This window comes from Epinephelus lanceolatus, chromosome 18, assembly GCF_041903045.1.
Source record: "Epinephelus lanceolatus isolate andai-2023 chromosome 18, ASM4190304v1, whole genome shotgun sequence".
Classification (NCBI taxonomy): Eukaryota; Metazoa; Chordata; class Actinopteri; order Perciformes; family Serranidae; genus Epinephelus; species Epinephelus lanceolatus.
In genome coordinates this window covers 20,759,817-20,783,055 of record NC_135751.1, presented here as the reverse complement: position 1 = coordinate 20,783,055, position 23,239 = coordinate 20,759,817, and the positions used below count along the sequence as shown (strand labels likewise).

The following is a 23,239-nucleotide window of genomic DNA, read 5'->3' as shown; positions in this document are numbered from 1 at the left end:
TTTATTTTTTGGAATTAAAAATGGAATCATCCCTTTCCGATCCTTAATTTTTACATATTTTTATCCCAATGTATTGTTTTTTAATACATAGTCACTATAATATACAGCTATTCTGTCTGTAAATCATTGTTTTCTGATGCTGCAAATGAAAAATAAGCAGGTCTCTATTGTCAGTTTTAATCTGATAAGAAATTAACAAAATGGCTTCTACTGATAAATCACCATCTCTTAATTGTGTTTGTACACATGCCTGTGATTTATGTAGTCAAAAAAATCACTGTGGGCTTTATATATCTTAAAAGTGTACATCTAGATTGTATTACATTTAGATTAATTTACTAATTTTGTTGTCATTACAACGTGTCCCATGGTCATCCAATTATAAGTTACTTTTCATTCTTTAATGGCTTTATAAATGATGAGGTCTTTGTCTTCATCTTAATTGCTTTCCAACCATCTGGAAGGCTCTCTGGGCCCTTCAACATGCAACTGATGTAGATAGATGCAGTCCTAAAAAAAGAGAGCACTCACTGAGGGTGGGAAAATATCTGGAGAGAGGGTTTGCTGAAAGCCGGCTGGTAATTGATCCTGTACCGTGACGGGATGTACACAAACAACACTGCATTATTCAATCGCACCTGCCAGCCTCTTGAAACATTCACAATAATAGACAGGACAGTTAAAATACAGCATCTGCCTCCTCACCTACCAACAAGTATGTTCCTCTGATCCGACCCATGAGAGTAACCCGAGTATGGAAATACCTTCTTTGAGATTTGCATGTCATAAAATAAACATTATTTTCTAAACATGACAAGCCTAATTCAATGTGACAATGTGCATGGTGAAGAGAGAGCTTACATATAACCAAGACATATTAGTCTTAACAAGTAAAAGTTTATTGGAATGATACATTTTGCAAAATATTACTTTATGTATATATATTTTTTTAACATACTCATTGTGTTCTAAGGGTATCTGTCAAGTTCTCCAGAGGGTAAGATAGTTAAGACTGTCAAAGGCAAGGATATACAGTATTGTTTCCCAAAAGGTACAATAGACTACACAATCACTGTACCCAGGTCATGAGGAAAAGATTAATGTTCTGTTTTTGCTTTTTTTTCTTTCTTTTTTTTTTTTGAAAATACAATTAGAAAATATGAACGCAAAACATCTCGGATGTAAAAAGTGTTATGTCTGAATAAAGAGTGTGTGGAAACTTGATGAGAGTAGAAGGCAAACACAGAAGAGAAACTCAAAACTAGCACAGAGCGGTCGATAATGTTGAGCCAAAAGAAGAGAATTTAAAGACGACTGACAAGGAGTTGTGTATGGGGGGAATAAAGCCAAGTGGTGGCCTCGGTGTCTGAAGTGGATCAAGCGGTGTTGCCTTCCACCCACCAACTCTGATTTAGTAATTTGTCAGAACGTAAAGAACAAATATATTACATGTGCTCTCGTCAAAACAGAACATAGTGCCTTAAAAGTTTCAAATAATTAGCACAAATCAATTAAATAGGAGATTTCAAAGGGTGTGGCATGTGCTTCAGTATTCATAAAAGACTGGACAAGTTGGTCGGTTCAATGTGATGCTTGAACATATCAAAGGTTAAAGAGCGATGGCTCCGGAAACAATTTCTCAAACATGTCTTCGGTCCAGGAGATTTCTTGCCGTCGGGTTGCTCTACCACATGCAAGAAAAACCCAAGCTCGCCAGAGAAACATGTATTATAAAAAATACACATCATGTTTCCAAACATCACTGAAACATCTCCATCAGACAATTCAAGACATTCAAAAAGGTATCCTGTGTTTGATCTCAGTTACATTAAGAGACAGCCAAAAAAGAATTACTCAAGCCTACTGAAATCATTTAGAGTCGAAAAACATTCTCAAAAATGTCATGTTACAAGACTTTATGACAAATCGATGCACATCTAACAATTCACAGAAGCGTTTTTTTTTTCAGTGAGATGGACAAAGTCTAGCACCTAGGGCCTATGGAGGGGGGCGGGGGAGGGGATGGGGAAGCAAACATCCTTCATCAAACCAAGTGTTCAGTCAACAAACCAGCAATAAGATTCGGTCTGCGATTGTCTTGCATCCACAGAAATAAACTTGGCAAAAGGGGACAGCTTTAGGATCGCTTCCTTAGTTTAATTTGTTACATAGAAAGCTGGAAAACGGAAACAAAAAACACTCCAATCTCAACAGTCCCAAAAAATCTGGTTGGACTGCAAATCTATCTGAAGGTGTTACATGTACAGTATATACAAGAGAAAGGGGAAAGAAAAAAAAACAATTATCAAGGTGAGAAGCACAAAGTTCAGTGACAATTATCATCAAACCTTTTGCCCTAAAACTGAATAACGAACAAAGCCCAGGTGAACTCTCTGACACGCCGAACTGGGTCTTGTTCCGTCTTCAAAATAGAGCAGCTGAGAGTCCGTTTTAATAGTTATAAGCATGTTATCCACGATCTCAGGTACCTCAGCACAAATAAAGCATAATATGCTCCGCCGTCTTTCTTTAAAAGTGATATTGTACAAAAATAACATGCACATTTTGTTTTGCTACTTTTTTTGCGTATTAAAATCCACCACCATCATAGTTACATACAGAAAAACTTTGCAATGTTCTCAATTTGCAAATTTGGCAGAATTTATATTCGTTTATTTATGAAATCTTAATTTCACAGCTATGAGACAATGTTGAAAAAGATGGATAATTCATGTTCTCTATCACACATACATATATATGTATATATATACACATATATATATATATATATATATATATATACATATATATATATATATATATATATATATATATATATATATATATATATGTATATATATATGCATGTCTGTGTATAAATGTACTATGAATTAAATAAACAATAGTCAGGAGTGTGACCACAATGTTAGTTGCTGCTAAATCACAGCTTTTTAACCCACCCTTGAGCACTAAATAACACACAAGCACAGAGATTGACATAAAAGGACAAAATGATCACCAATAGGAATCTTAAAATGCTCTAATAAATTCAGCTAAGAGAAAGACAGACTTAAATGCAAACCTCATGTTCACCGTTTCTCACAGGTCCCCAAAAGGAGTAAGACCTAGATGAAGTTTACTGTGATAAATCATTTGCACTCCGATCAAAGAGGTCACCGCTGCTTCAGCTGCGAGCAGCGAGTACATCATCTACCCAATAATCATGCCACATTGAGCAGACAAAGGCAGGTGCAGAGGGGGGTTTCTTTTTTTTCAAGCTTTAAACCAAACGGGCACGAGGGCTGACGCCACCATAGCCAAAGCTCTGCACCAATGCTTTCGACACAGTTTTCCAACCAGTTGGCATAATGATAGGCACATCTGTTGGAATTGGTATTGCTTGGACAGATTCAGGATGGAGAGATGGAGGAAGGGAGGGGCGAGGGGGGGACCAGGGTGACAAGATACAACAATCACTCTTTGAGAAGCTTGTAGAGAGAGCCCGTTCGGAGAAAAAAAAGGAGCCTAGCAGATTCAGTACCTTAACAGAAAATCAATGCCTCAACCTGCAAAGACTGAAAACGTGTCATTACACCATCAGAAAGATACAAGTATAGCTGGACAGCCATAACCTATGCCTGTTCTCCTTGAGCCCCTGTCACAAACACAAGAGGGATAAATAAAATGAATAGGTAACAGTTGAGAAACAATCAGAAAAGGCAACACTGCTGGTTCGGTTGGATCTTTCTTGACTTTGCCTACCTTTCCACTGGGGGGGGAGGGGAGGGGGTTTACATTGTTGTCGTCATTACAAATAAGCAAGTTAGCAGTCCACCCTAGCACTTCCTTCCTTCCGACCCCCTTTTTACGTTCTAAATCTCTCTCTTTTTCTCTCTCCGCTACTCGTGGTTGGGATCTAGAACTCAGCAAACTCCTTTGCACACTTCTCTGTGAAGGAGACTCTGATTTCCTCTTCCTCGTAGTCGTCGAAGTTGCTCGTGTCGCCGGGGCCTTTGCACTTAGGAATAAAGGGAGCTTCCACCTGCAACAAACGGGACATTCAGATCGTCAGAGTGATGTGGCGTGGTCCGGCAGAGAGCAGCAAAGCCACGTCAGGGACCATAAACTAGTGTATGACATTGGAATAGGTCCCAGGAGATAAAGAGACAATTAAGGACAGATTTAATTCCATTTATAGTTGTATATTGTAACTTTAACTGATTATAATGGGAGTATAAGGCATTCTGCAATCAAGCACTCATGCTTGAATGCTTGGAAGAAACACTGCAGAACTAATTTTGTGATCATGTGTTGCTTTCCCTGAAGCCAACTCATCTATTTCTTATTCAGCTGGTGGTTTCATAGATTTACCAGAATTATATATATATATATATATATATATATATATATATATATATATATATATATATATATATATATATATATATATATATATATATATGAACTTGCTGGATTTATTTGCATCATGTGCAGGCAGAGAAACTAGAACACCCAAACCCAAGTCTTTTTCTGTTAAAATAAACCAAGACGAAACAAATTAAATGCATGTTTTAAATCACATGTTCTCACAGTGTTTATTCTGTGCATTGTGTGTGTCCGTGCTGTTATCAACATTTAACCTTTGTTTGCACACTGTCAGCACTCATTACATGCCTGACTGCCCTGGTGGAGGGGGATCCCTCTCCGTGCTGATTTTTTTTCCCAGCTTTGCCTAATGAGTCCAAGGTTAGGAAGGGGTCATTTTAACATGTTCCTTTTATAGAATGGTTGTGAAACCCTCTGACAACTTTACATGGACCAAAAAACGTGGCACTGTTTGTACACATGTTGTAATATCACAAAGAGAAGGAAGTTTGTTGTAGTGTCCCTCTGAATCCACCAAAACACACAGGGACACATGTTTTGTGTGTTCCAGACATTCTCCCATTAGTCTCCACTGTAATATCATCTGTGCAGAGGAAGCACAGATGGCGTGAAATTACCCGTAGCCACAGATGTAGACTAAAGACATTTCAACTGACCGTAGGCACATTAAAGCCCTTTTTCTTTTGTCAGCAACACTTTACTTCAGCTCTTCTGATCTCAAATGGGAAGCGGGCTCCATTTGTACACGTTACTGCTGTTTAAGGGTTCGCCCTCTCACCTTCCTCTGGTAGATGGCGATCCAGTCGGTGGTGGCAAACCACTTGTGGCCCTTGATATCGTTGACTCCGTTCCTGAGGTTGCCAAAGCGCTTGGTCAGGTCCACCTGCAGCAAATTTCTCAACAGATCCTTCAGGTCTGAGCTAAAGTGGGAGGGAAAGCGAACCTGCAAAACAGCGAGAGCAGAGTGTGAAGCCCAACGTTTTATACCTCATGCTTTTGTTTCGTTGTCTGCAGCTGTACATGTATGTTCGTGTTAGCCTATGACTGGTCTGAAATGGCACTGTGTCCACTAATTGTGACGTGTGCTTGTTTGCACTTTCCACTCTCCTGTGACCCCTCCGATGCATTATCCATTTTTCTCCACAGGGTCGCTCACCACTGGCAGCTTTTGCTTTTCTCACCAATGTTGAGTTACTGAACTACCTTCCATGAAAGCCAGAGATATCAGCCATTTGGGAGATGCTTAAACTGGCTTGCTTAAAGTTGACTATGACGCCATGTTCAAAGTCACTGAGGGCACTTATTGTTTAGTTCCAATTCTCTGGTGACCATTAACGGCGTTTTTCCATACACATGTTATGGCTTGACTTGAGTCCGTTTGGCCAAGCAGCAACCCCTGGGGCTGAAAAGTGAAGCCAACACGAAAGTGCAGTTCTTGAGTGGCCACTTGAGACTGACTCCAGAATCCAGTCAGTCCCCATAGACCTCCATGTTAGAATGCCCTTTACACTTTACAGCAGAAATAAATAAACCAGCCTGGTACAAAAACAATTTTGGTCTTTATAGCTAATTTCCTCCTTCATCACAGTTGTACAGGGGTGAATTTGGTTGCAACTTGTTGAGGCTTAAATTTACACATCATTAGGGCGGCGGCTTCGAGTGACAGGCTGCCTGCTGATAGTGTCCTTGGCTTCTAACTCAGATCCACCCCTCACTCCTCCACAGCACCAGCCTCTTGTCCAAACATGGTCACGTCTGGCTCCAAAGCAACCAAGATGCCAAACTTGAGGCTTCAAAACGGGAGTCCACAAACCAGTGGGTGATGTCATGGTAGATACATCCATTATTTTTTACAATATATGGGTTTGACTTGACGCATCAACCCAGTTCGGCGCAGATTTGCATCTCCTTTACAACAGAGCTATCCGCTTGAAGGTGTGTCTTTAACACACAGCTAAAGGTACCTGTTATTTTGTTGTGAGTGTTTTTCCATCGCACAGAATGATTGGAGGAAAGCGGTTTGCAGGGTGGAGCCTGTTGTCTGCAACATCTCACTTTGGCTGTTTCTGCTTGGACTCTCCCTCCCTGCTGTTTTAGTAGACTTATTTTCATAGAAGAATCGCCACTAATAACATTAATTTGTCATTTTAAAGTTTTCACTGTAAAGCAGCAAAATAAGGAAATGTTGGCTTTTCAGTAACCTAACATGACTCCTATACAACTGAGCAAACATGAAACGGTAAAATAAAGCAGATATGTGACAGCACAAACAGGATAGAAACTAAGAGATTCAGTTAGAGGCTACAAAGGTACTGAGAGCTGACCACACAAAGACTTTCAAAAACATCTTTCTCTCTGATCTCCTGCACAGATATGAGTCGAGTCTTGCAGCACAAGCTTGTTTGTGGTAGAAAAGGGGGGTCGTCAGGAGCTGGCTGTGGTTGGTGAGACGTCACCGCAACCTGCTGTCTGCTTGATAAACACTTTTCATTGTAGTCACATGACAAATTACTTGCTGGAAGGTACAATCTGAATGACACTGGTGTTTGTACCTAATAAACTGACAAATCTGTGACTATATGCTCATGTACATGTGCTGTGAAATCACCAGGACACATGCTACAAGTTTGACATTATTTATATGCCAGTGTACCCCCAAGACAAACACTTAGGTACTCTGTACATTAAAACAAGCTAAAAGCAACATTTAAGATTAAAATATCTTTATATCAAAGTTAGAGAAAATAAATAATGTTAAGTGCAAGAGGTATGAAGAAAAAGTGAGGTATTCTAATGTCATGTCCCATAAATTAAAGATTATATAATGCACACAAAATTTCACCAGGGACTGTATTTCAATGCAGGGGGGAGGGAAACTGATGACTTGAAAGCAGTAAATTGTTTTTTTCTCCTATACTGATGATGCAATGGTGCCAAGAGTGCTAAGAGGAAGAGGCAAATTAAGATCAGGCACTTCACTCACTGATGCCAAGAATTTAGGGCTTTTGAGAATGTTATTTACCTAAAAAAATCTGGTTTCTTAAAGAGAAACCACCTAATACAGGAAGTAAAAGTTCCATTGTTAGACCATTATTCTTAAAGGGACAGTTCACCCCTAAATCAAAAATTCACAGTGTTGGAGATATTGCCCATAGAGATGTCTGCCTTATTTTGAATATAATGAAACTAGATGGCACTTGACTCGTGGTGCTCAAAGTGCCAAAAAATCCATGTGAGAAACTCAACAGCAATGTCTCTTTCCAGAAATCATGACCTGGTTACTCAAGATAATCCACAGACCTTGTTATGAGCAGTTTCATGTGGGACCTAGAGAACATTACAGGAGGACGCATTAATGTTTACATCTCATGGTGTTGCTAGCACATGCCTCTTGTCCATGAGTAGATGCATACTTCCTTCTGTGCAGTGATACGGTTGGCGGGTGTAGTTCAGTAGAAAGAAATAGTTCATACACAAAACTGCTCACATCAAGGTCTGTAGATTATTTTGTGCAACTGGTCAGATTTCTGGAATGTTTTAGGTGTATTTTTTGGGTGCTTTGGGGACCACATGCCGAGTGCCCAAAAGGCCGTACAGATGCCGCATCTTTAACCGCCTGGAAAATGCAAGGTCAGGTTCTGGGTGCTACTTTCGCGCCTTTTTTGAGCCAGCTATCAAGAGCATAGTGACACCTTGCGTCTGAGGTTGCTAAGCACCAACATGATCAACTTTTCCACATTTACCACAGACTGATATTAACAGGAGATGGGAAAGATATCTTTCAGCTGTGATTGGTGGTTCCTCGTCACATGACATGCCATGTGCGCCACTGGGTTCGAAAGTTGAACTCTTTATTTCGGGGCGCGGCTGTTGCACCCTGAAAAATAGTCGCGCTGGCGTTGCTCTGGCGTTTGAGCGTGTCTTCCATGCATCTACATTGAAAACAATGAATTTGAGGGCACAAAAATGCTGCATGTGTACGGCCCCTGTTTCATTTATACTGAGAGAAGGCTGATCTCTCCAACATCAACTCACACCAAGACAATTTAGACTGATAAATGGCACTAGCGGTAAGAGAGAAAATATGCATTTTGATTTTGGGTTGAACTGTTCCTTTAACTTCTAGTCTTTACACTTGCTGCAGAAGTTTTACAAAACCATCACAGTCCTTTCTGTGTAATTAAGAGTGATGTACTGTAACAATGCCAACACTTTGAAACAATTTCACACTTGAGGAAAAATGTACTCTTATGAATTATGGAATTTCAAAATACATTTTAGTTTGCAAAGCACCACCTCTTTTTTTAGAACTGGGTAGAATTCACCATGTTGTGCTGGGACACTCAAACAACCACAAAAACATTAAAGAGATTATTTAGGCAGCTTCTCTAAACTCACCTTCCCTGATACAATCTTCTCGTAAATCTGAATAGGCTGGTCGGCAAAGAAGGGGGGGTAACCAGCGGCCATCTCATATATCAGCACTCCCAGAGCCCACCAGTCCACTGCTTTATTGTAACCCTGGAAATCACAAAGGAAATAAAGGGCGTTCAGATGTGTCCTCAAACAAAAACTCCCACACGTTACAGTGTTGACAATAGACAGTGAGCAGTAAATTCTACCACAGTCCTTAAGTTGAGGACATTGAAATGGTGTCCTAAATGAATCCTCATGTTGAGCGCTTCCCTGCCCTTGTGACATAAAGAGCAGTTGGCTGAGCTAAGCACTTGCCTTACTGAGGATGATCTCTGGTGCCAGGTACTCTGGGGTCCCGCACAGCGTCCAGGTTCGGCCCTTCACCCTTTTCGCGAATCCAAAATCTGTTACCTGATGAACAGAGTGCACAACTCTGAGCACTGACCACACTTCTGCAAGACCACAGAGGCCAACCAAATATAATCACTGTTGGTGACTAGGAAAACAAACATGCAGTCCATACCTGTATGTAACCTTGCTGGTCGATGAGCAGGTTCTCCGGCTTAAGATCTCGGTAGATGAGATCCAGCGAGTGAAGGTATTCAAAGGTCAGTACAATCTGGGCTGCGTAGAAGCGGGCGTGTGGTTCACTGCAAAACACATGGGGCACAATATTTACAGCCAACCAGAGGTGCAGGGATATATTTAGGAGTTCCCTCAAAGTCAACTCACCTGAATCTACCGATTCTCCTTAAGTGTGAGAACATTTCGCCGCCAGGTACATACTCCATTATCATATAGAGATTACTGTAGTCCTGTGGAGACATGAGCAAAGTCTTACTTTGACAAGCAAAACACTACAGTATGAAAATGAGGTGGGCATGCCTAAAAGATAACCAGATCAACTGTTTAACGCTTACCTTAAAAGAGTGCTCCAGTCGCACCAGGAAGGGAAAGCTGACGGCTTGAAGGATGCGTTTCTCATTCAGTGTGTGTTCTATCTGCTTCAGCTTCACTACCTGGGAGGGAAAAAGATGGGGGCTTATTCAAGGCGAAACAGGATGTCATCAAACATCATCAATATATCATCATTTAACGCTCAAATTCAGCCCAATATTAATATTTACAATGTACTCATACATTGTATAACCAGGCTTATGTATTGCCAATACCACCATCAGCATGTGGTTGTGATACATTCCGTCCACTAGAGGGCATTAACAATACACATGTGGAGTTACCAAAAAGGTGATCAACTGCGCAGTGCTTTCGAGATCAGAGCTGCCGCACAGGCACATGGGAGAAGTCATTTTAACCCAAACCATGATCTTTGTCCTTAACCTTAACCTAGCCCTGAAACCAAACTGCTCCTAACATAGCCTCTTATTGGTTGACAAGTCAGGAACACGGCCTCTGGTTGGTTGACAGACTCAAAGGCATCATGGACAGCTAACAATGGCAGTAATGGTTGTTAACACGGATGTTAACATTTGAATATCACAGATGGTATTTATGTCATCTTTATCATTATTGATTCATTTTACAAAGTCTTCAAAATGACACCGCAGTTTTAGGCTGGATTATAAAGTTTCTGAAAGGGATACGATCGCACAGGAGCCCTTATTAAAGTGACATGATAACTACAGTCAGCTTCTGGGCAAAGCAAACTCAGTCCCTCTCACATGTAGCATTCCAGAGATATTTAATGTTAGTAATGCTGCGTTGTAAACGGTCCCCACGACCCTAGAGTTAATTTCTATATTGTCCAGAAAGTCAGATTTCGCACACGCAGCTCAGCTAGAGAAACTCTGCTTACTGTACAGGTTTATACTCCACTCCTGAAATTCATTCCAAAAGCCCTAACATGTTGTAAAGCCAGGGATTCTTTCAGTCAAATGGGGACTAGGTTCATGACGCCGTAGGACATTTTAACTTTTTTTTTGGCTTTTGCTTTTATTGGACAGGACAGACTTAAGTATGAAAGGAGTAGAGAGAAGGGATGACATGCAGCCAAGGGCCGGGCGCTGGCTGCCTTTGTACATAGATGGGACGCCTACTCTAACCACTAAGCTACTTGGCGCCCCAGACATTTTAACTTTAACAACAAAGTGATCTTTATGCCAGTGAGGCGTCACAGATTAGAGATAACCGGGAAATTACACTGTGTTATGACTAACAATTAGGAGAATCAGAAGGTTAAATCAATGTGCAATTTTCCTTCAAACTTCTGACTACAAAGTCTCCGCTTAATGGTCAACTTCAGGCTGTATACTTGTCAGTACATGTGGGTTGTTCTGGACTCTCTGGTTTAAAGTATAGTAAGGAAGGAGCTCGATAAACTCTCATTAAGAGTCTTGGTCCAAGTCTTGGTCTATGTACTCATACAGTTTCTACAAAAGAGACATTATCATCACGTCAGAAACACAACCTGGAGCGTCCACGTCAAGCATTCACATATTCTTGAAAGTCATGTCTAAAGGCACCGTACCTTCTGTTTGTCAAGTATTTTCATGGCAAAATGCTGGCCCGTCTCTTTGTGTTTAACCAGCATGACTCGGCCAAATGAACCAGTGCCTAAGGTCTTCAAACGCTCAAAGTGGTCCAATGCCGCAGTTTGCTGAGGGGTAGAAGAGAGTGTCAGTATAAGGAAATGCTTCATAACAACTTGCCAGCAACATACCATGAACAGCAATACTTCAGTGCAGTGTTTTTCCTAAATAACAAATCCACTAAAGTGTACAATAATGACAATAACACCTATTCATAAAATAATTCCTGCTGTTTTAATGTGAATTGGACATACTGCATCTTATTTGAGTCTACATTAGAGGTGCTCTCAAGCTGAAAATATATTTATATGTATTTCAAATTAGCCCAGCAGAGGGTGCACTGCCCCTCTAAAATACACAGAACTCAATTTGTTCATGGGCGGGACTTTTTCCATGAGTCCGCCTGAGAGAGTGAATAACCATGTGAAACCACAGGTCAAGTTGATTCAGGATTTATTATAGGATGCTTTATCACACTGAGGTGTCTCAAGAGCCAAAAATAGAAACAACATTATCCAAAGTACAGTAACACTGTACAGTGATAAGAATGGCGGAGTCATAAAACGATGATTACACAGAAAAAGATAAATTCTCTTTCACTCTCTTACCTGTGCTGGATTCTCCCATTTCTTCAGGAAATCTTCTTTGGCTTTGGCAAGAAACTCCTTCACTGTAATTGGGAACAGAGTGCATATTCATTAAAGAGAGTTCATCTGTTTTCATTTGTAGGATTTTGCATAGTAATTTCCCTAACCTAATCACCAAGACCCAGAAAAGACCACAATACTGTTGTTTTACAATAACCACAGATGCGTCCTGATGCGTCCCCTACAAGGACTAGTCATAGATTAAGGACGTGATGGTTGTTTTGGTGACAGCTAACACTCAATGGACGAAGTGTTACGTGACCGTGCATCATTTTGCCCCATGGAAGGAGATGTGCTGAATGATCATACTTACACAACTGCTAACGTGATTAGCGAGCAGCTAGTGAGTGCAAGGCCCTTTGACATTTTAGTGTAAGGCACATGATAGGCACATAGATGAATGGCTCTGTGTCTCAGCTGTCCACTCTGTAAATTGTTTAAAATACCCATACTGTACTTAAACTAAATCACATCTGACTGTTTTATTTTTTCTATTTGGAAATTCCATACCAACATCCTCACGTGAGACGACAATTGAGTTAAACAAAAGACTTCATGCTTTAAGGTTCCTCCATGTCCGTCCGAATCATGTTACCTCTGCTTTGCAAGAGAGCATAATTTGCAAGATCACGCCAGAATCATGACATCATGCGAGAATCCAGGCCTGATTGACTAGATAGCCATTGTATTGTCAAACCTCTACCTGTGGACACATCTCTACCATTGTACGACATATACTGTCATAACACCTAACACTACCAGAGAGTTGAACAAATCACCACAAACTGATTTAAAGAAAGCACAAAAATAAAATACAAAACAGTATTGATTACCTAAGTATTTAGGTGTTACTATACCACACCATTATTACAGGTGTAGAAAACTGCTTTAAGAAGCCACATAACCAAGATGATTAGAGACCACCTTTATAAAATCGAGGTGCGTGACAAGTAATTACAGGTGAAATACACCTGCGTCTGCAAGTTCCAACTGCTGACGAGCTACGATGAATGAAGACCATCCAAACAAACTCATGGTAAGTTCACTGGAAAGCACAAATCATGGGAGAGGAAAAAACTCCAAGGCACAGAACATGCCTCACAGTACAGCAAGGTCAATTATTTAAAACAAGGACTAAGTATGACACTGCTGTAAATATCTCTTGTGCAGGCTACCCTGTAACAGAGTCTGTGCGAGACAGGTCCCAGTGATGGAGGCCAACATGAGGCCTGTAACTCTGAAGAAGCCACAGAGCTCCACGGCTGAGATTATACACACAACAACAGCTAACCGTGTGTTTCACGAGTCACAGATTTATGGGAGAGTGGCAAACAGAAAGCCACATGCGTGACATCTCAGCTAGTGTTTGCCAGAAGGCATGCGAGTCAGGATCAAAGCCAAACACTGGACATCACCTCATTATCCCCAATATGATTTAAAGTGGAGACAGCGGGGATGTGGGGATGCTTCTATGCTGCAGGACCAAAAACGGGGTAATATTAATGCAGCAAATACACAGAACTCCTCCTGGAGATGGAAGCTTATTCTACGGCATGACGTCAACCTCAAACATAAAGCCAAACGAACGACATAAACAACCTGGAGTGGCTGAGCCAGAGTCAAAACTTCAGTCCTAGAACATGAGACAGGACTTGAATATTGCTGTTCCATCATGGTGCCCATACACAGGCCAGGCATTAGGAAATATGGAGGAAGGGGGGGGCAAAATCACTGTGAATATCACTCAAGGAATATAATCCAGTAATCACATTCCCACTTGTATTTTGTATCAACTCTGTGTTAGGACCTTATTTTAAAAAGTAGAGGCAGTCACATGTGTGTCCTGGGCCAAATGCCCTCCAATGAATGATTGGTAAAAAAGTAAAATCAAACACTCATTGAGTAAATTAAAGCAGAAAATTAAATCACAAGATCAAATCATGAGTGAACAAATCATTTATTCATTCAGTCTTGAGGCCTACATTAATCAATTACTCATCAAATTGTGTGCAGAACTGAAACAGTGTTAAGAGTATAGTGCTATCAACTCTCAGTTTCCAGTCATATCCAATTTCTGCAATTCCAAGACTGTTCAGGGACCACAGTATGCAGAAATATTTAAATACACCACTTAAAAAATGGCAATGTCCCTTTTTCCCCTCGCTACAATTTAGCATAACTTTGGAACCTGATTTCACCTCTTTCCAACATGGTTGGTATCAATGGATGCCTTAGGTCCTCTAGTTTAACGATCACTTCTGCCTGTCATACCTGGTGCTTCTTACATTTTTTGGAGGACATCTCTTCTGTTTCCCTTTCTTGTTCTCTCTGTACCCTGACTTTTCCTGATTTTTGGTGAGGCAGTCCGACTTAGCTAGTCAGGCTACAGTCTGCCTCACATGTTTACATTAGCGCTTGTGTGCTCTGTGCATCGCTCGCCTGACCCCTCAGTCAGATGGGCCGCACCATTTCACAACACCTGCAGGGGATGGGAGCATCAGATGGCAACTCAATAAGCATATATTTATTCATCATGTGAATACATACAGCTTGTACTGTCAGTGATTTGAGTCAGTGAGCAAGTTGTTGTGCTTGATCTCATTAACTGGTCAACCATTGACCTTTTCATGGGCCTCCCCTTGGCCTTGAGCCAGGGTCATCTGTAGCCTTTGACAGCCTCTGATGGCGGGCCTGCCCATACAGCTTGACACAAGCTGAGCATTTCTGCAAAAAGGACATTAGGCGTGCATGTGCTTGTGGCAGCCACACCGCAAAACCAATGCTGCCGCGTTACGGTCAAAGTGCACACTCAGTGACCTCCTGAGATGTTCAAAGTTGACTTTAAGTAGAAAAACACCATTTGGAGTCCTTTTTTAACACATATGGTCAAAGAAACTCCTAGTCTTAGGTGAGGGGTTCTCCACTTATAAATATTGTGGAATAATAAATAGATCTGTATAATAGATTGATCCGTGTAGCTTGCAGTTTAATGGCTGAAATGCTTTTAAAAAAAACATACACCTGGTCTCTGTGAACAATATGTTTTATGACTTGGCACTACAACAACACACATGCAACCCTGTGCATTCACACTCAGCCTTTCCACTGTAGACCAACAGGCCTGGGCCTTCAGATGGAGTTTGACAGCTTAGCACACACACTGTCATATGCAGTCATTCATTTTTCTTGCTCTTATCTTTATGGGGCTAATCACAATGCTCTGTGGGAACATGTAGATAACCAGTCCTTCCTCATTCCTCCTTACTATCTGTGTACAAGTTTTGAGGGCACTATCTGCCGTGGCAGATGAGGGAGTACAGCTTTTTCTACTGGAGCACAAGATGGTTGAGGTTGTGAGTGTATATCTACTGTCAAAAAAGGACATGAGTTTTAATATTACTCTATTTAATTACTATAGTAAATATCAAGCAATAACATTCTTAAAATTCTTTAAAAAATAAATAATAAATAGTTGCACTGATATTGAAAAAACACTGTTTATATCAATTTATAAATTACTGAAAAAAGCAGTTACATAACACATTACCATTTCAGGATAATGTGGACTGCCCATCTGCCTTGGTAATCGATACAAAACAAAAGCCAGTGGCACAGTTTAAAAACCACCAGCTGTCAAAAGTGAAAGTGCATACTGTAGTAATGTTATCTCCAACTTTTGGATATTAATATTTAAACTAATGGGCTTTTAAAGCTTTTAAATATGTTCAGAGTAGAAAACAGAGATAAATATTATGCAGATGTTATAAACAAAGAGCAATGACCGACGCAGCGATTTCTCACGAAAACATATGGGCATCTCTCACACACACTTGAAAACCACACAAAGGCTTAATCCTCATCTAGCTAATGTGATTTCCTGCAAATTCTCCAAAGACCGGCAGCTCCGACAATAGGATGGGAGAAAGCCAGGAAGAACGGCAGAGACCAAAGTTCGCATAAACATGTCGAGAGCACTGCTGCTCCCACAGAGAGCGCTGGAGGCAGACATTTCCCGTGAACGTTGCTCAACCCCCACTTCCAAAGAGCCACAGATGGGGTTATTAATGTCATAACTTGGAGCTGCAGAGGGAGAAGATGCGGGTGTAGCTGGGAGATAAATGGGCAAATCAACAGCTGTCCTTGAGGAATTCTCTTGATTGTAATGGAGTCCCTTTTTCCATTTAGGAGGCTTAGCTGCCATAACTACCACAATAATTGCAGGTGATCAACTAAGGCTCAACACCTCAACTGTCCTGTAACCCCAAATTCCTTACCATCTGGGATGACTATTGGTACCTCTGGTGCTGCAGCATCTGCCGAGCGCGACCCTGATTCACTTGAGCGCGAGGATGACTCCCTCTTTCCTGCATGCCTTCTGGAGCTCTTCCTGTCACACATTAGCCCTGCTAAGTCTCCCCTGATCTTCTTCCTTGGCCTCTTCCTCACAGTCACTGATTCATGACCTATCCTCCCCCTCTGAGAGCACTGTGGTCAGATCAGCCGCCCCACTCATCCGTAGAAACCGGTAAAGTGTCCTTGCCAGCAGGGTGTCTTCAGTCTTTCCTGTGACTGTCACTTTGCTGGGGACCCAGTTTAGAAAGTAGCATCCACATCCAGAGTGCAGTCACACGTAGCATGGAGACCAGCACTGCTCCCGTTACACTCACACAGATCAATTGGACCCTTGCTTTGGTTTGTATCAATATTTATTCTGTACACAAAGTACTCTCTGCCGATCCCTCCCATGTCAAACACACACACACACACACACACACACACACACACACAGGCTATATATTGATCTAAACAGGGGCATAATTATGAGGGGGAGGGGCGTAAAACACTAGCTGGTATATTTATCCAACCCAGAGAGGAAGTCCTATGGAAAACTAGGCCTAAGTGAAGACCCTTGAGATGAACTAGACACATCTAGTCTAGAAACTTTCCTTAATTAGCAGAACCAATCAGATGTCACATCTGCTGCAAAATAAAAAAAACTCTGAGTTGATCTGAATGTTTTCAAAAACATAAAAGTGTCTCTCTCAGGAGACTGTAGCAAAGCAGGAATGCACAAACCACAGCGAAACTTTTCCTCCCTGCCCAAACGCACCAGAGAGCCTGTTCAGTGCCAGTGCTGAATCGATCCTCCAAAAAATCAATCCGACATCTCTCCCCTGGGCCTCACTGGCCCATTCTGACGCAGGAACAGAGGGGTTATATTAGGGCGAGCTGACCGACATTTAAGCGCAGAGTGCGCCAAATCTGGTCCCAGGCTGCACCAGGCCTTATTCAGATAACATACATCCCCCCTGTAGTGCATCAGAAATCAGTCAGAGGGTAAACTAGGAAGTGTGTAATGGTGAGAAATCAATTGAAGTCATCAGTTCAATACTGCTGGTGGATATTTTACTGCGACTGGTGAGCTAGCAGCTACTCACACTACCACCAATGGGACGTTAGGTTACATCCTACTGTCCGAATTGAACTGGCTTGTTAAATTACTGATCAATTCAGGAGCAGAGGAGCTGACAAACTGCACTGACTGTCACATCACACTTGCATGTTGACTCCATTCAAATGCACATAGAGGACAGGTAATGTGCATGTATTCATCTGTCCCATTGGTTACATGTATTAAGCCCCAGAGATGCTCAATATCACCATGACACCTTTGCAGAAAAATCAGACACTGAGGGCACATTCACACCAGGATAGTATGGGGGGCTCAGTTTGATTGGGTGGGGAATGCCAAAAAATTTCACACATTCATTTGGTTGGGTTTACTTCCAGACTGCACTTTTTAAAGCGGACCAAACCGTCTGGTCCATCACACAGTTGCAACAGCTGCTCGTGTGGGGGCGCTATTGCCCGAAACAACCACTGACCAAGAAGAAAAAAAGCACGAGGAAGAAGAAAACTCGGCTCATTGATTGGCCAGGACCGAAAACGGAAATCCATCCCCTTCAGCCAGCTTGATCACCAAAATGCACTGCACTCTACGTGACTTCCTCTCTTTGGTTCGCTGGATAGTCTGTTTGCATTTCCCACTCTAAGTGAACCCCACAAGCCTCCCAGTTTTCGCTCGTTTGGTCCGCACTGAACTATCCATGGAAGTGGACCAGGATTCATTTAAAGCGGACCAAATAGCGCCTGTGTGAATGCGTCCTGAGAGTCTAGCTTTGTATTTTATTCCCCATATTTTTGCCCGGACTAAGGCACTTCCACACTGCGGGATTTTGTGCTCTTAATTCTGCTTTAGAGCGGACGTGCAATTACCTTGCCTAGTATCACCATATGTCTTTGAGTGTCGCCAGCTTTATCATCTTTTACTTGACAGAGAGCTCTTACTAAGCTTGAAAATGTTATTTAATTTAAATAGTGTTTTAGGCAAGAAAATAACTATTTAGATTCCCAACATGTGATCACTGACAAAATGACACCTATTTGGAAATTTACACAGATGTTTTTGGAGCTGCTGGTTGGCATAACTTTCTGAAAGCATGTGTTTTTTAATCACTCTCACTGCTGGCATAAAATGTTAACATTGAACACTGATAATGATGATGGTGATCTATAGCCAGTTGCTATAACTAATGTTAAAGCAGGCTTAGCTGATGCTGGTGAGGTACTTGCTGTTAATGTTTAGCAACAGGCTAACAGGTGACCTGCAGTTAGCTGTAGGGGGCAGTAACAGCAGCGTGTAACACTTCTTCTTGAAACTAGGATTTCTATGGCAGAGAAATCAGGATTCTGTATACAACACTGAAAAGTTAGCACCCAGTAATTGATTAAAAACGCCCTCATGTGTGATTTTAGGCCATTTTCATATTTTGTCCTCTCTGTCACTAATGGCTGATGGATGTGGTACTGTTAAACCAGTTGACTGCTGCTGTGTAGCGGCTGAATGTTCCCCCAGGAGTCCTTGAGGGAGTTCGAGGGGGTTCCCAGAAAAATTGGGAGTATTTCATTTCACTACCTTATTCACTGTTGAGGTGAACCCAATGTGAGTAAGAGTCATGAGAGTGACTATTCTGATCACAGGTTTCACTTCCTTCACAGTTACCTCCTCAGCTTTAGTTGACAACTACAGCATTTTAGTTTCAATCATATCAAACTACCAAGGTCTTTCCAGATAAAGCTCCATGAAAGCCTGTAAATGTGACAGCAGCTTTACAAGACCAATAGACAGAAGGATTACCACTGTGAGAATCCTGTTCCCTTTCTGAACACTGAACTCCAGCCACAGTTTTGCTTTGCCTGCTGCTGGACTTTGCGTCTCAGGAATCGTTCCCTGGCAGCATGTCAGCTTTCCAACTTGCCAGTTCAGTGCTGTAAGCTTATCTGAGGTGGCTGATTGGCATTTCAATAGTAAGGTCCACTGGTAATCAGTGCGGGCTTATAAACAAAGCCCCTTTAACTGGAGACAGGAAGTGATGAGCGATCCAAACACAAACCTTCCCCTGTTACACAAACCGGCTGCGTGCGGAGCAGGGGCAGGACATGAACCACACAGTTATTTATAGATAGAGGGAGTTGCACTTTGACAGGGTGCCACCTCATTATATGAGGTTCAATTCAAAACACAAAAGATTCAATACTCCAATCCCTTATGTCATAACTGGCTGGAAGTGTGGTGCTCGGATGTTTCAAGAAGTGTGTGAAGTATGGGATAATATTTCCAAGTTATCAAACACTCATTCAGTCAGGCAGACTCACAGGAGCCCAACCGGTGAAAGACAATGATACGAGAGCTTTTTAACAAAACAAATAAAGTACATGGCTTTGGAAAGGTTTCCTAATGTACAGCTCAACAGTTTAAGGCTGATAGTGTTATGCTGAGCAGCTTGGCGCCTGACAGTCACTGAGAAATGCCTTCCTTTGAACTGTAACTAGAAAACAATAGGCAACAGAGCGGAGACAAACAACAGGCTGCTCTGTGTGTCTATTTGTACACAGGATCACTCCGCCAATGCCGACAGACACACAACTCACCAGGTCATGATATGAATCTAGTAACAATCATCATTCAGAAAACAACAGCTTGATTATCTGTGTTAAACGCGCAGGATGAGCACAGCCTCTGACTGGCTAAGCTAGGGACATAGCATGGACGACAGCTCCATCCCTAACCCATGCTCCTGTCCAGCTCCAGAATGAAAACTCACACCAGCAGCGAGCCTCTAGCTCCTCCTGTGGTTGGTAATGTCTGCCTTCTCCACTGCCCGTGTCCACCAGGCAGGGCCCAGCTCGGTGAAACAGCCTTCCCGCCAGCCTGTGAATAACAGACATCATACAAGGCAGGGGGAAGCCAGCTGATATTCAGTGCAGAGTCTCAAAAAACTGCAGTATGTCCGGAGGGTTTCACAAGCAGGAAATCCAGAATATGTTACACCAACAGCGTCTTAAGGGCAAAAACTTCATGCTATCTTCATGGCTAACTGTTTAGTTTAAAGAGCAGTAGAGGCGATGACCAACTGCAAAAAACCTGGGCTGGACCTTCCTTGCTCCTTCACTTCCTGCTGCGGTTCACAGTGTCTATCCGCCCTGCTTCCTCCTGTGGGCCAGGAATCAGCTTTGTGTACCAGTGCAGCGGCTCTGCGCTTGTCTTCTCCAGCCTGGAAACTTCAGGGGAAAGAGACCCTGTGCACCGGAACAAGTGCTCAACACCCTCTTTCCATTTTCTGTACAGACCAAAACAGGCTGCCATGTTCCCCTTAATCTATAGCTGCTCTGTGGAAAGTTGCACTCCTGGGTGTGGGCTCCAGACCTCTGGTTTTCACCCAACTCTCCGGAGCAGGGTGGACCCTCAGCAATTAGGTTGATAAGGATGTGAAGCATGACATGAACAAGCCTCTCGCTAGCAGTGCCTTCTCTGTCCCTGTTTCATTTACATTACTTCTTGAGCTTTAAAAACAAACTATAACACTAATACTACACTACTCATACTATAACTATAACACCTGAAAGTCACGGGCTGTGTTGCAGGAGTCGATGGGTTAATGTTACAAAGGGACTAGAGGCCATTCTTCACACATACTCTCTACCAGCAACAAGGAGCTGATACTCATTTTGCAGATACCTGTTCAGACTTTGCACACTTGAGCGTTATTTATAGTGTCATGGATAAAAACATAAAACAGTGTCCTCCCAAGCCTTCTGCACTACTAGTGATCCTGACATGGAAAATGAAGCCTAAACACTTGGACTGAGGCAACAAGTGTTTTCTTAATAAACAGGATGACATTTTCCCCTCATATATTAGTTAACCACAGGTTCAGACTGTAGGTAACTGTCACTGTGATGTCCAAGAAGCTCATCAACAAAATTAAAAGTCGTAGGGAGCAAGAGGGGAGCATCGCTTCCTTACTGCTTTGCACACAAACATGTGCCTCAGTGACACATACAAGTGCCCTTGTTCTAAATGCTGCTCATCACATGATGTTCAAGAGACTCCTCAACTCCCAAGTTTCTGCCTGGAGAGGATCACCCTCATGCATCATATGACCCCTGTCCTGGTGGCTTCTTCCCTCTCTGATAACAACCAACTCCCCTCTACTCACTGTCAAACACAGTCTGTGGGGCTCAATGCTCAGGTCCACACTGCATCAATCACATATACACACAAATATGTCTATCTACACTCCTGCTTCAAGTGTTTGCATTCCTTACAATTTCCTTTTTCTAGGAATATTCTGAATACATTTAATTAGGTTATTAAAAAGTGCACAAGAAAACTCCACACCAGAGTTTAGGCTTGCTAGTGGAGCCTTTCATAATCTTATGAGGAGGGAATAAAACTGTCTGAAAGCACGTGAACCACAAAGAAACCTATGACTGTTGTATAAGGCTACTTGTTGTCACCCTCACTGGTTCCTCGGATTATAACCTGGGGCTTTTAATCACGAGCTTTCCCACAGAATCAGTGGAGAGAATGAATAACATCCTCTGCTGTTCTGTTGAGATGAACATGGTAACAGCTTGTGTGAGGATGTGATTGGCGATGGGTGTCTTTCATGGTGTTTGATGTAAAGTTCACAACTCAGGAAAGTTTTGCATAATCTGCTCATTCACTTCTCCATATTAGAATAGGCTGTCGAAAGCAATGTAACATGGTGTCACTGTGGAGGGTCTCTGGGCCTTGATGCATTACATAGGTGGTTAGTTTTTAGTGCCATTGTGGGAAACATGACAACACAGCAGACTGATTCAACGACAGACGGCATGATAAGCTAGCCGCTGCAGCTATGGGTAAAAGGTACTCACCGCTCTCCATCTCATTGCCCTTCTTTGCGGTGGGCGTGTTGCCCATGATGGCAGGCTGGTGGTGGAGTCCCTGGGCTCGAACTGAGTTTCCTTTACAAGTCGCTGAGGGATGCTACACCGCTAACGCAGTCGCTGGGCTCAATGACGCTGACAGCTAGCTACTAGCTAACAGCTATCATTATTGACTACCGCGTGTAAATGTATTACCCCAATACTTCTCTTGAGTGAGTTCGGAAAAGTCCAACCAAGCAAGTATATCCAAGTCTGTAGCTAACACTAACGCTGTGGGGTTAGCTAGGCTAACACGCTAGCTTGCAGAGATGGTCTGTAGATGTTAGCTTTGCAGTGTTAGCTCGTCAATTTCCAAGCAAGCACTGGCAAATCAAGATGTCACTCGACTGTCGTTTATTTCCAGAGATGGCTTGGTTTATCCACAATCCAGTCCCGACCATTTGACAGATCGTCGAAAGCTGTTTTCCGTCTATCTAGCGAGCAAGCTAGCGTTAGCCTTTAGCGTCTCTCGCAGTCGTATCCTGGCCTGAACTAACCAGGTGCTATCTCTGTGTAGGCAGGCCGTTTCAGTTGAGACCTGGATAACAAAAGTGGTGTCCAGGTTCTTCGTTTTTCCCGTCGTCGGTGGTTTCAAATTAATCTCACTCCATTCGTTCCTAAACCAGGCTTAAAGTGCAACGGTTTCCTGGGACCGACCATCTGATAGTCGATTCCTAAGATCAACAGACCCCTTCCATTAATCTTCAGACCGCAAGGGAAACTCCAGTCATCCATCCACCGGGTCCCGCCTCTAGCTGGCTGATTGGCTACACACACAGATACTTGCGCGACAGAAGTTCCATCTCGGGCGCTGATTGGATAAGCATCAATACATCCAATCATTGCATTGATGCGATTCGTCTGTCAAATGGCTTTGTCCCGCCTCCCGGGCTTGCTAGTAGCCAATACGCCCATAACTGTAAGTGT

The 23,239-nt window shown here is 42.3% G+C and overlaps 1 protein-coding gene across 3 annotated transcripts; it reads right to left on the bottom strand.

Moving 5' to 3' along the window:
- Positions 1-877: 877 nt before the first annotated feature.
- prkacaa (protein kinase, cAMP-dependent, catalytic, alpha, genome duplicate a) lies at positions 878-23,061 on the bottom strand. Of its 3 annotated transcripts, none has more exons than XM_033644742.2 (10): positions 22,262-23,061; positions 11,960-12,021; positions 11,291-11,419; positions 9,723-9,821; positions 9,535-9,617; positions 9,326-9,452; positions 9,118-9,213; positions 8,785-8,907; positions 5,165-5,329; positions 878-4,042 (listed from the first exon to the last, which is right to left on the bottom strand). In XM_033644742.2, exons 1-10 carry the CDS (start codon positions 22,305-22,307, stop codon positions 3,917-3,919), a joined length of 1,056 nt encoding a protein of 351 aa, XP_033500633.1. In that variant the 5' UTR covers positions 22,308-23,061; the 3' UTR covers positions 878-3,916. The 3 variants fall into 3 exon arrangements, with proteins under 3 accessions (XP_033500633.1, XP_033500631.1, XP_033500632.1); XM_033644740.2 differs by lacking the exon at positions 22,262-23,061 and adding an exon at positions 20,164-20,434; XM_033644741.2 differs by lacking the exon at positions 22,262-23,061 and adding an exon at positions 16,273-16,676.
- Between the last annotated feature and the right edge of the window lie 178 nt (positions 23,062-23,239).